The 14,007-nt window shown below is 37.5% G+C and overlaps 1 protein-coding gene across 4 annotated transcripts in view; it reads right to left on the bottom strand.

The window, feature by feature from the left end:
- The window catches only part of LOC149150532 (ribonuclease J-like), a 318,852-nt gene that overhangs the window by 155,539 nt on the left and 149,306 nt on the right, over positions 1-14,007 (bottom strand). For all 4 annotated transcript variants that reach the window (XM_089437865.1, XM_089437863.1, XM_089437864.1 and 1 more), the window contains 2 exons: positions 5,956-6,021; positions 5,776-5,868 (listed from right to left, as the gene is read on the bottom strand). In XM_089437865.1, coding sequence (XP_089293991.1) covers positions 5,776-5,868; positions 5,956-6,021 — 159 coding nt within the window. The remainder of the gene's footprint in view (positions 1-5,775; positions 5,869-5,955; positions 6,022-14,007) is intronic.

Genomic DNA, 14,007 nt, shown 5'->3' on the forward strand with positions numbered 1-14,007 from the left:
TGTGAACCAGTTGGGTGGGAGACACGATATAATAAGCACTAAATGGATTTAGAAGTTAAAAGACCAGTGCCTTGTGGAGTAAATGTTTAATCGTTTAATTATCAGACGCTGCAACAATATAAACCACGTAGAGCAAGCATTTATCATCAAAGCTTAACTTTTGCCAAATACAAGATAACCATAAAGGCTGAATAGCTCAGCAATTTAAAAGACTAGGGAAAGCTTTAATTAAATCTAAACCACAAGAAAAATTATATGATTTTTTTTTTTTTTATGATTTTTTTATTAATAAAATCTAAAAAGAACTATTTAAACTAAGTCTAAAACTTTTAAAAATTAATTAAACTATCAAACTAAGCTAAATAAAAAAAATCCTAAACTAAAACAAAACTATTGAAATCAAAAATTAAAAAAAAAAAAAAATTAAACTTAGACCAAAAGCTAAACTACAAAAAAATTACATCCAAACTAGAAAAAAAAAGAGTGAAACAACGATTTTGATTTTTTCCTTTATATATATATATATATATATATATATTATCGATTTATAAATCTTAATTTTTACTTAGAATAAAACAAAGCTATTTTTAAAAAAAATGAGAATCTAAACTACACCAAAACGTATCTAATCTAAACTACACCAAAACTTACCATACGCATAAAATCTAAAAGGAAATACGATTCCTCGTACGCAGGCCGAGAAGATCTTCACGAGAGACTATTCACAAGAATTCACCCGCCCGTAAAAAAATATGATCAGAGAATTCAATGAGCGAAAATATGCAACGTTAATGCCCCTACCCTTACGCTAAATCAGAAACAGGCATACCGGCGGCGGCGACAGCGGATCAATTGCGAAGTTTCAAAACGATGCTGCATCTAACATTTCATCACCCTTGCTTGTATGCAGACGTGATCGATTGATAGAGAAATCGACTGATGGGCGCAGCAGGCTTTGACGGTAGCAACAGAAGGTTTGCAGGGGTTTGCAGGACCGAAGAGGCTGTAGGAGATGCGTTTGCTGGTCAACCGAGGAAGGGAGTCGATGCCATGCAAGGATAGTCGTGTGGAAAGATGCAAAGGCAACGCGTAAGAAAGAGAAAAACGAAGTCTGCGTGATGAGGGTCGGCTGGCCTGCATAGCAACAAATTTTTTGTTTGACGGCGGTTTGCAGGTATTTTTCAATGAGCAGAAGACAGCGTGAGAGAGAGTCGAGCCACGCAAATATGCCTGGGAGGTTTTGCAAGCTTATGGAAGCTCTGGCAGCGGCAGCCTCACGTAAATTTGCAGATGATTCAATGGATAGAGGGCGGCAGAATGCTGGCTGCGTGGTTGAGCAGGTAGTCAGTGCATTTGCAGGTGGAGCGTGCTTGACAGGTTTGCTGGCCACAAAAAAAAAAATTCGATGGGGATAGCAGCACTTTGAAATTTTTTTGATGACTTCCAGTAAAGCTTTGATACAGATTCGAGGGTTTTGGACAACAGTAAATGGAGGAGCACAGGTCCAAAGCCAGACTTTTAAAGAAACTGAGAGCTCCAGACCACAGAAAATAGATTGCCTTAAAAAACTGCAGCTCTCCACAAAACTTATATTTGAAATTTCCGGCTCGAAATTTGCCTGATGAAACCCCGAAAACTTCTCAATCACATGCACCTGTAACCTGCAAAGGAAGGACAAAACCCTAATAATATGTGCACAAAATTTAAAAAAACTAAAAAAAACCCTAAACCCAGCAAAAATTTACAGTATTTACAAACTGAAAGCTCTTCAGAAGCCAGATTTATCAATAATCACGGTAATATTATCAGAATTTAATTTTAATGTAAAACGCTTCAGAAAACCCTGCAAGCATTCATAAAAAATATTTCGAATGATAAGCCAGGGATCAAAAACTGGCTGGGCTCTTTCAGAAAACATAATCCGGGAGTTGGCTGGTTCAGCCAAGAACTTCCCCTAACGCCCGGTAATCTAAAAAAAAGGATTTCCTGCACAGCTTAAAATCAACCATCAACATAGAAGGAGAAAACAATAGTGAAACCCCGAACAAATGGAGATACCTGCCACTATATTTCAGAATCTAAACTATCATTCAAACCCCAAAGATCAGACAAGATACCTGTGCCTACATCAATCTTCATTAAGCTATCATTAATGGCTGAAAATAAAATTATGCAGAAAAAAATAGAACAATCTTACAGCATTTTCAGAAGAGTAACACCAGCAAGATTTTTAACCCCAAAGTTTTCTTTATTGCACAAAAAATGACTACAAGAGAGCTTTCTTTAGCACCAAACTCTCAGATCCAATCTGATCTCAACTGACCCCTAGCACCCTATTTAAAAGAAAAGATCCCAACGGCTAGTTCGAGCGATCCATGTCGAAATGATCTCGACCGTCGATGAGGATCAAGACATCTCTTAATCTCATCCGTCGAATTTGTTAATTTATTAAAAAATGAAATTTTGCATGTATTTACTCAAAATATTATTATTTTATTATTTTTTAGGGTTTTTGCTTTATTTTAAAATTTTTATTATTATTTTTTTTTTATTATTTATTTATTTTTAATTTTTAAATTTTTAAATTTTTAATTCATTTTTAAATGGATCCTCGAACTTAGCCTTTGGAAAAAATTCCTAGGACCTAGGACTTAGGACTCATGAGGGGATTTAAAACATTTTCCAACCCTCAAGACACTTTACATCATAACTTTTACAATTTACATCTCAAGGGTGAAAACCCCTTTATCATAGACCCTCATAAACCACCCAGTTCTGCGACACAACTATAATCTAGCAGATTAATGCACTAGGATTCTCCTAAAATTCTAATGACAAAATCCATCCCGGCTTTGGGGTCAAGCTGAAGGAAAACTCTGTCGATCATGGATCGGTGAGACGAAAAACCTTCCGGGACGTAGATTACCATTAGAAAGTTAGGTCCACCTAGGCAATTTACATACACGACTCATATCTGCTAAGATTATTTACAATTCATACATGCAGACTGGGTTTACAATTAAAATGATCAAGCTGCTGATGACTGCAGGATGGCACGGACACGTCGATCAGGTGCTACCCCTTTTTGCAAAGAAAAAGGGGGTGTACTGCATGGGTAGTTGACCGGTAGTGGTCAACAGGAGGAACGGAACCTATGCAGTTATAGATGCGGGCATAATGTTTTTGAAGTCCGCCCTTTAGAGTTTTGGTCAGGTTTTCTCGTATATTCCTGTGTATTTCAAAAATTGTATTGCCAGGGAATTTTGAAGGCCAAAAAGCATAAATAACGGTTTCGATAGTTCAGTAGGCCTGAACGATGCCAATTGCAATTGCGATGGTGACGTGGCATGTGGGGGCCTCCTTGTTGGAAGTTGGAACTATCTCTCCAATGAAATCTCTCCGTAAACAATAAAGTCCTGTGTATGCTATTATTATTGTAAAAGGAGCGTTGTTAGAGTTTTAATATGCAACATGTTTTGCTTTGTGGATTTCGGTCCTCTCTTATGAATTTACGTGTCCTTGGAGTGTTGATGAACTCGAAGAGACAGAGGAAGCCAAAGCGACATGAAGAGCCGGGAAACCGAAGAACAAGCCAGCGCAGAGGAAGCCAAAGTGACTCGGGAAGCCGAAGAAGCAAGTACGCGCAAAGGAAGTTGAAGCGAGCGTTGAGGAAGCCGAAGAGCTAGTGGAAAGCGTAAACGAACAGTCATAGGCATCAGGAATACATAAAAACAGGAAAAACAAGGAACGGAGTGTGCGTGTGCGTATAATCAAAGTGAGAGGAAGCCGAAGTTCAGGTAGAGGCAAGAGAGGTAGGAGAACAGGAGTGAAGCGGAAGCTTAGCAGGCTTGGGAGCAGAGAACTACAACAAAACAATTTATACCAGGTTAAGGTTGGAGCCCACGGGGTTGGAGCCTCAGAACTGAAAGGATTGGAATCCTTGGGAGTTGGTGCTCCTAAGTGCAGAACTATTGCCTTGGCAAAATAGAGTTGGTGCTCTGGAGGTTGGAGCGTAACTAAAGTCCAAGTTGGTGCTTGGCAATTGATTGTAACCATTTATATATTGTATCTATTTCATTGCACTGTTTGTGTTAATAAAAGCATTTATTCCAGCTATCTATTTCTGTGTTCCATATATAAATGTTTTGGTGAAAAAAGGAACAATTAAAAAGAAACACCGATTCACCCCCCCTCTCAGTATTTCCAACAAATTAGAATTTTGTTTTAATTTTTTTTGTTTTACTTTTTTTAACATTTCAAAAAATTAAAAAAAAAACATTTAAAAATCTAAAAACATTTTAAAAATCTAAAAAACAAAAAAATTAAAAAATTCCATTTACGTGACTTTAAAATTCCTAAAAGAATTAAATCAAAGAAGGTTTTGCGTTTTCACATTAAAAAATTTAATGTGGCCTATGGCCCATTAAAATTTCAATTTATTAAGTCCTTTTGATTTTATTATTTTTGGTCACATTAAAAAATTTAATGTGGCCTATGGCCCATTAAAATTTCAATTTATTAAGTCCTTTTGATTTTATTATTTTTGGTCACATTAAAAATTTAATCTCTTCATTTTACCACATTAAATTAGTTGCCTAAGGGATAACTGACATTCAAATTTAAGGTTCCTTGGTATCATTGGTGTTAAGTGTAAAATTTTAATTTTTGTGGTAGTGATTTCTCTATTGGCAAGTGCGATTAATGTTTTAAAAATTATATTGCCTATTGGAAAATTGTTCTAGATCTGAGTTCTTAATGAAAATTATTTTAAATCTGGAATCTCTTTCATGATAAAGTTTTAAGCATTCGAATTTGATCGTTCATAATCGTCGCAATTCGTCACATTCATAAATTGCTCTAGATAACTTGTTTTTACTTAGTCTATGGTTAATTGAATATAAAGGCACTGGTCTATAATCATTTCTATCTTGTGGTTGTGTCTTGGTTGTGTTAGTGTTTGATCTATTCATCTCAGTTAACCAAGACTCATTTACATTCGTCAAGTTGTCCATCTTCAAGTCTCCTAGACTCTGTGTTCCACAGACTATTCTCATTCATTCACCTTAGGAACTACCCCCCTTGACTTGTCTAGAAGAGAGTCTAAACGGAGTGAGTAAGAATTAGAGTGACAGCCCTTACTCTGAGTGTTGTCGCAGTGCCTAGACACTTTGTGCGACAACAAAGTGAATTCTGGGTGAGTTTTGCCAAGTTTCAGTTTCTGGCCGAATTTTCACCAAGTAATGGTTTCAGGATGGCCTTGGCTTGACTCACGATTCACCAACTCCCACAACACTGATTTCAACACTTTCTAACTCATGATCAACAGTATGAACCTTGTGCCCATTGCATAATGTTGGGTCATAAATATATGACTCCAGTTTATCAGATTTTAATTCCAATTCAGCTCTACTTACAACTAGTTCATTCTTTTTCTATTACTTCCATAGCTCAAAATAATTCATCCCCAAAACCTCACCAACAGAATTTCCTAAATATGTCTAAACATTCCCAGGTACAAAACACCTTTAACAAAGCTGAAGACTCTCTAGATAAAAGAGGTTCAAAATGCACAGTAGAAAAGGTAGTGTACATTCAAGTGGGGCAAATTGCAAAAGTGACCTGGAACATTAAAATTTAATTTTAACACTCTTTTGAGATTTGTAATGTTCTTCTGCAATGCATCTACTTGTAACTTTCTCGTTTCTTGCAAAAAGGTCCAGATAGATTACTAGAAGTACAAGGAAACATATAAAACAACAAAATCAAAATACATACCTTAGCAGAATACAATACCAGATCATCTTTGTTAAGCTTGAGAGAGTGACTGCTTCCAAATGATGCAAGATTCAGAGCTGCACGAGGTTCTGCCTGTCTCAAAATGGCTTTACATTAAGTTTAATGGGAAGACCTTGACAGGATATGGATTTAACCAAATGCTATACTCAGAAGCACTACCTGTGATCCTGTTGTCACAACAAGGAGATCTTTAGGTGCATAAGCATCCATGTCTTCAGGTTTAACCTGTAACAGAAAACCAATGGTGAGCACTAACACATAATACAGGCATTTCTAAATTAAATTTTAGTACTTGGCTTCGTCAGAAAGTTCATTATATTTCACTTGAGCACATGCAAATTGCTTGATGTTTTTGCTGTGTTCTAAACGGTTTCTATTGTCCGTTTTCCTGTCAATTTATTACTGTTTATTTTGGTTAGGTCGAAGAATTATATTACCCCATGTTCGACAGTACATTGTCATCGAGTAAACATGATATCAACACGACTCAGTCCAGTTTTATAAACCAATTGGCCCTCTCGTGTGAACCACATAAGAATTGAACAAAATAGACAAATTTTGACATTCTGATCTATGAGTGCATTACCTGTTGAGGTACTCTAAGACGTAAGTTATCCTAGTTTACTGGCCACACCTCAGGCCAACAATGACATGGTGACCATTATTTGAAAGTTATTACTTGTAAATGTTGGATAAAACTTTTGGAAAGCTAAAGCCTCAATTACCTGAAGCAAACTTTCAAAATCTGGGCCTTGTGAAACATAGCCCTGGTTATGCTGCGGGTGTTGAACTGGAAATAAAAATTTTGCTTCGATAAGATAAGATCATTTTGTCAATTGGGTCTAGCCCAAGTCATTGTGGGATAGAGTGTTATCCTCCCCACCCATGTTCTATTCCCGTAAGTGACATGTTGAGCTCAAAATGAGTATATTGCTATAAAGGCTTTAAAACCTTGTTATTGGGGTGGTATTGTGCCTTAAAGAATCCAACATTTACCCGACGTACCATCCTCAAAATGAAGGGAAGTGTTCTGGGGTTTTCTGTATGATATGTTACCTGGAGTTTTAAAAAAATGACGATAAAGATCATTTTATTAATGTCCATGAATGAGGAAAGAATAGGCCAATGTTGTTAAAAATTGTAGCTTGGACAGTTGTCTCTGCATAGGCCTTGTATCCAGGCATGCAAAAGACAGCTTAATAATCACTTCTTTCAGCAGTTTTAATTATTCCTAAGTTTTACTTAGGAAACGTACATTCATTTAATTAATTAATGTAAACTTAGACTAAATGATGACCCATGGTATTATCCATGGTATTCTGATGACCTATGGTATTTGGCTTTAGAAAAATTATTAACTGCTGGAATAAATGAGTGAAGGACACATTATTTTCGAAATCACTTTAAGTGGGAGAGAAGATGGTGCACTTGGTTGAAAAACAGAAAAGTCAAGCAATTGAGGAGAGGAGGTGTACTCCTAGTTGAATGAACAGGAAAAAAGGTCGAGTTTTCTGCTAAAAAGGCAGAGTTTTGGACTATGGAAAGGGGTCGTACAATGTTGTAATATCCCCAATTTTGATTGTTCATTTGAGGAGACCAACAGAGTTTATTGAGGAGGTGCTAGGCATAGCACAATTTTGTAGTTCAAGTTTTGGAAATGATTTCGGCTTGAGGAACTTAGGTGAAAAGGCAAGATTGCAACTCATTGGCGGGTGGGGGCCACAAGAGAGAGAGAAAAAGGGAATGCGCACTTGTGGAGCAAGAGAGAGAAAAAGAAAAGGAGTGAACTAGTGGAGAGTGGGGGCCACCAAGGGAGAGAGATGCCAACAATTATAAATAGAACAAGGAGGCTCTCATTTGGGGTCATCTTGGATCATTTTAACTTTAACCACTAGTTCTCTTGAGATGCTAAGCCAAGACAACCCGTGTTGTTTAGCACAAGTATTTCCCGAGCAGGAATTTCACCCTCATTTCAGAGAACCTCGATTGTCTCTCTAACGAGGCAATTTGGGGAGCTCAATTCAAAGTTTCCATTGGGAATATTTACAATCATTTCCTTCAGTTGGAGCAAGTTTCCCTTGGGCTCAGGAGAGAAATTCGTGGCTCTTGGAAGGGCCAGCAAAAAGGTAATTTGGGCTAGCCAATTAGCAAAGAATTATTCCACAAATAGGGTTGGCATTTCCTGTCAACTTGTAGGTCTATTGGTGAGGCGTTTGGGAGAGCTAAGTTGCTCCAATTCTTGGCCTGTGCAGGGGCTCACTAGACATTGTTGCACAGCCACTTGGGCAAGGAGAATTTGTGGTGTGGCTACAGAGGAATAAGGGAAATTTTGGGAGGAAGTAACCTGGTGGGAAGGATATTTTCTAGGAGAGATTTTCCAACCAGTTAGACGTCAACGCACAAATTGGGGCTTGTTGACCACTACGTGTCAACGACCCATAGCAATACACCCCCTTTTTTCGCAAAAGGAATAGCACCTAATTGATGTGTCCATGTCGTCCAACTATCATCATCAGCCTAATCATCGTGTTATAATGTAAACTCATTCTGCATGTATATGATGTAAATAATCTCAGCAGACCCGTGTCATGTATGTAACGACCTAGGTAAACCTACCTTTCTAGTGACAATCTGTTAAAATTGGCAACCAGGGCCAAACTCCATGTGGGTCACCTTATGTATGGTAGCTGATATTTTTTTTGGATTCCTCTCATCGAGAGGTGTAGGATTGATCTAAAGATCATCCGATTCCGACATGTATTCATGGAGATATGAATTTATTTGTGTTATGTGACAATTCGTCAAGGTCGGCCAGCAACCTAATTACCCCCACTCAACCTCAACGTTGCACTATAAATAGAGGTGGCTTGCAAGTCATTTTAGACACACCTCTTGTGATCTCTTCCTCTCCACTCGTTTGGGTTTTGGTGGAAGGAGAAGTCACCAAGAGTATACGCTGCCCTAGAGGAGATGCCCTAGCTCCTTAACGTTGTCATGGAGGACAACCCTTAACTCAGTCATGAAGAAGCCCTAACGCAGCCATGGAAGAAGCCTTAACGTTGTCATGGAGATGACCTTAAAATTTGTCATGGAAAAGGCTTAACATAGTCATGGAGGAGAAGACCTAGACACTGTCTAAAGAGACCTATTCACTGCCCTAAGACATCTAGACGCAGGCCCTATGGACGTTGTCTTGGAGGAGGATTATCTCATTGAAGAGAAGCACCTACGCTGCCCTAAAGGAGGCTCCTACGTAGTCCTAGGAGAGGCTTTAACGCAGGTAAGGAGATGCCCTAGGTGCAGTCATAAACTTGGATGTGTGGAGCAAAAATACCCTCGGATAAGGACGCAACAGGGAGTGAAGTCTGGGCTCAATACATTCTTGGAATGGATCTAACTTCTTGTTGACAACCTTGGCATCAATGATACATTAGCCTCGCATGACAAGGAGCAATATCCTCTCTCGGCATACCTGTGATCTGAAGATGGTGTTCTCGGACGAATGGAGCAAAGAAGGTTGATGATAATCTCGGCATATGTCTAGGCAGCATACCTGTAGGTGTTGTCTTGTCTCAACATCAAACGGATGGAGCAGAAAGGCCTTAAGACCTGTAACAATAATCTCCTAAAGATGTTATTACAGTCTTGGCATAGCTACAAACTTGGGTGTAGGATCTCGATGACTAGGTGAAGTCATGGATGGAGCAAAGATCTATATTATAGAGGACAGTTTAGGATGTCCTTCTCGGAGGTTGGAAATCTCGGATGAGGTACAGTAAGGTACCTCTGTTACAGCATAGTGATGAAGTGCAGCATAGTGATGACGTGCAGCATAGTGATGATGAGTGCAGCATAGTGATGAAGTGCATCATAGTGATGAAGTGCATCATAATGATGATGAGTGCATCATAGTGATGAAGTGTAGCATGCACAGTGATGAAGTGCAGCATAGAGATGATGAGTGCAGCATAGTGATGAAGTGCAGCACAGTGATGAAGTGCAGCGTAGTGATGATGGATGCAACATGGTGATGTAATCACCTTGGAGAATCCGTTGAAGAATGAGATCTGATAAGTGTGCCTTCACTTGAGTTCAAATCTGTTGTCCTTGTCTTCAGAACTATTGTGTCATCTTCATGGTGAAGATCTCAGATGTTTGATCTTCTATTTTGTCAAGTCAAAGTGTTGACTTCTGATATATATCTACTATCTCTCTCTCTCTTTGTTGAACTATTGACAATATAAGAAGATTTGGTCGAGGGTTTCCCCATATTGGGGTTTGTCCCTGGCTGGCGCCACATCTTGTGTCCTCTTGTCTTGGCTTGTTTTCTTATGTTTATGTCTATGTTCTATCTGCACTTTACTATCATGTTGATGTGATCGCTAATCTGGAATTGATATTGAGCTAAATGGAAAAATTGAAGTAAATTGTTCTGAGCATAGAACATACCTAAAATTTAACACGACCTCCATTCTAGGAGGTTTTTCGTCTCACCAATTCATTTTTGGATGATCGGCAGAGTTTTCCCCTCCAGTCTTACCCCAAAGTTGGAATGGATTTTGTTGCTAGGATCTTAGGTGAGTCCTAGTGTTCTAGATTGAGTCTATGTAAAAATAATTTGTGAATAATCATAACTATTTGGTTAGATTATTTTATTACAAATTACTTGGCCTGTTGGATTATACTTGTGTCACAGAAATGGGTAATCTGTGAAGGTCTATTACAAATGGGATTTCCCCCTTATGATGTAAAAAATATGTAAATCATGATGTAAAGCGTCTTGAGGGATGGAAAAATAATTTATCCCCTCATAGGTTAATTAATTAAATTTTGGGGGAAAACCCATTTGTCAGACCCTCATGGATTACCCATTTCTGCGACACAAATATAATCCAACAGACCAAGTAATTTGTAATAAAATAATCTAACCAAATAGTTAGGATTATTCTCAAATTACTTTTACATAGACTCGATCTAGAACACTAGGACGCACCTAAGATCCTAGCAACAAAATCCATTCCAGCTTTGGGGTAAGACTGGAGGGGAAAACTCTGCTAATCATCCAAAAATGCCATGGGAAACAAAAATATGCCTGGGGGTTGAGTCAAAGTCAAAATTTTGGGGAAATTAACTCAAAAATTATATTTTTGAGTTAATTAAAATGCATTTAAATAAAAATTTCGAATTTCCTCAATATTTAAATATTCAGAGAATGAGATTAAAAGAAATTTTAATCTTCATCAACGGTCGAGATTGCTTTGAAAAGGATCACTCGAACTAGCCGTTGGAGGATTTATCTTTAAATAGGAGGTCATTTGTCAATCGATCCATCTGATCTCTGAGTCATGTGCTTAACAAGAAGCTATGGTGTAATCTTTTTTCTAGATAATAAAGAAAGACTTTGGGGTTAAATTCTGTTGTTGTTACTCTTCATGGGAATACTGTAAGATGTGTTATTTTCATGCATAATTTTTTCTAAAGCCATTGATGATAGCTTTTAAAGAGTGATTTGAGTACATGTATCTTGCTCACTCGTTGGGGTTTGAATAATAATTTAAATTTTGAACGTAATAACAGGTATCTCTATTTGTCTGAATTTTATTATTATTTTCTCGCTCCATTTTTTATGGCTGGATTGAGTTTTGTAGGGAAATCTTGATTTAGATCATCGAGCATTAGGAGAAGTTTTCAGTTGAACTAGCCAACTCTCAATCGATATTTTCCGAAGAGCCCAGCTAAATTAACTCTAGACTTATCATAAGATTGTTGTTGGTGATGCACGAAGGGTTTCAAGTTAAAACCTCTTTAAAATTTTAAAAATCTTTTAATTTATGTGCAGCATAATGATAGATCTGCCTAATTAGAGCCTTCAGCTTGTAATTATTGTAATTTAACTGGGTTTTTGGGTTTTTTTTAATTGCATCATTGTGTATATCATTTGGGTGTTTTCTTTTCATTGTGTAGCTGCAGATCTGAAGAGAAAATTTGTGTAGAGTCCAGATCTAGGCCCTGAAGGGTAAGATCTGGATCTCTGGGGTTTGTCAGCATATTTCTCCAAGGGTTTTTCTTCAGCACATTTAAAAATTTCAAAAAAAAAATTTGTAAAACTTTTTAAGGGAGAGGTTTGGAAACCCTCTTTCCTCCTTTGCTGCCAAAATTGCAGCCCTTCTGTTTGTTGCATTTTTTTTTCCAGCTCGCTTGGCTCACTGCCTCTTCGACTTACACACATTGAAACCTCTCACTGCAAAATTCGAAATTTTCCCTATGCTACAACAGCTCCTTCGACCTGCGTTTTTTTTTTTTCCTGCTCTCTCCTCTATTTCGCTGCCAATTTCTCCCACGGATCCCTTCTCCCTGCATTCCTTGGATCTTCTCCCTTACGCCATCACTACATCTTGCATCCTCCTTCAACCTGCAAACCGGCTACCAAAGCAGCTCTTTAGTTGGTGCCTGCATTTTTCTCATCCACGACTCCATCTTTGTGCCCTCCTTGTTGCGCTCCCTTTTCGCTGCTCCAGCACCAAAACACAACGCACTTCGCATGTTCTCCTTTCTTTGAGGTCCATACGCCGCTAAAGCTTGCTCGCAGGCTCCTCTCCTTCCCTCTTCAACATTGCCCTTGATCTCCATATGCTTTTGTGGCTCCCTGTAGGCATCCCTTCCTAACCTACAGTCTTCCTTCGCTACCAGAATTCCTCTCGACCCTCCACAGTCACACTTGCACACACTCAAACAATTCGATTTCATTTTCTTTGTTTTTTTATATTTTGTGAATGCATTAGGGTTAGTGCGTTTTCATTTTTTTTAATTTGATGTTTTTTACCTTTGTTAATTTGGTTAGATTTATTTTAAATTCGATTTTTTTTTTTGATTCTAGTTTCTCCATTTCCTTTTTATTTTTGTTTTGATTTTGTTTTTTTTTGTTTTAATTTTTTTCATGACTTTGATTTTTATGTTTTTATTTTTTATTTTTTTATTTTTATTTTGTTTTAAAAAATTAAAAACCTAAAAAAAATTCAAATTATTTTTTTTGTGACCTTGAAATTGCTAAGGAATTAAATCTAAAGGAGAATTTGTGCCCTCACATATAAAAAAATTTAATTTTTATGTGGCCTACGGCCCAAACAAAGGTTAAATTTAATTAAGTACTTCTGATTTTTATTTTTGGTCAAATTAAAATATTTAATTGCCACATTAAATTTGCTACATAAGCTTAACACATTAGAAGTTTACCTAAGGGATAATTAAAATTCTAATCTAAAGTTCCTTGGTTTTTTTTGTGTTAATTGTAACAGTTCAAGTGTAGAATTTTGTGGTATTGATTTCTCTATTGTCAAACGTGATTAATGTTTCAGAATCATATCTACAAATTGACTATAGAAAGATAAATTCTAGATCTAGATTATTGAAGAAAATCATTTTAAAACTAGAATCATTGCTTAGCAGTTAATTTTCATAATTCTTCACAATATTTCATTGCTAGAATATATTGCATGTTAAGGTTTTGGGCATTTACATTTAATCGTTCATGATCGTCACTTTCGCCACATTTATAAATTGCTCTAGATAACTTGTTTTATTTAGTCTATGGTTAATTGAATATAAAGGCACTGGTCTATAATCATTTATATCTTGTAGTTGTGTCTTATTCGTCTTAATTGTTTGATCTATCATCTCGGTAAACCAGGGCTTGTTTTATAATCATCAAGTCGTTCATCCTTAAGTCTCCTAGACCCTGTGTTCCACAAGCTACCCTCATTCATTCACCCTAGGGACTACTCCCCTTGACTTGTCTAGGAGAGGGTCTAAACAGAGTAAGGATTAGAGTGACAACCCTTACTCTGAGCGTTGTCGCGGTGCCTAGACACTTTGCGTGACAACAAGGTCAACTGGGCAGGTTGGGACCAGCGTGACCCTTTTTGGGTTTTGATGGGTTTTATGAGGAGAGGCCCTAGTTAAATTCTTAGAATTTTCTAGGCACATTTGAGCGAAAAAAACGCGGGATTCGCTCTAGCCAACAACACTAGTTTTCCTATAGTAGCGGGCAGTGATTTGAGCAAACCATTTTACCACTTGGGTCCGTAAGATTTTTCTGGGTTATTCTAGGTTTCTTGTGAGGAGGCCTTAGTTAATTTTCCGGAATTTTCTAAGCAGTGTTGCACAAACACCCCCCCACGGATCAAAACCCGGATTCGCGACTGGTACGGATCC

The sequence above is a fragment of the Pinus tabuliformis genome, chromosome 9, assembly GCF_031772625.1.
Source record: "Pinus tabuliformis cultivar Carrire ecotype Pingquan chromosome 9, CPIR1, whole genome shotgun sequence".
NCBI lineage: Eukaryota > Viridiplantae > Streptophyta > Pinopsida > Pinales > Pinaceae > Pinus > Pinus tabuliformis.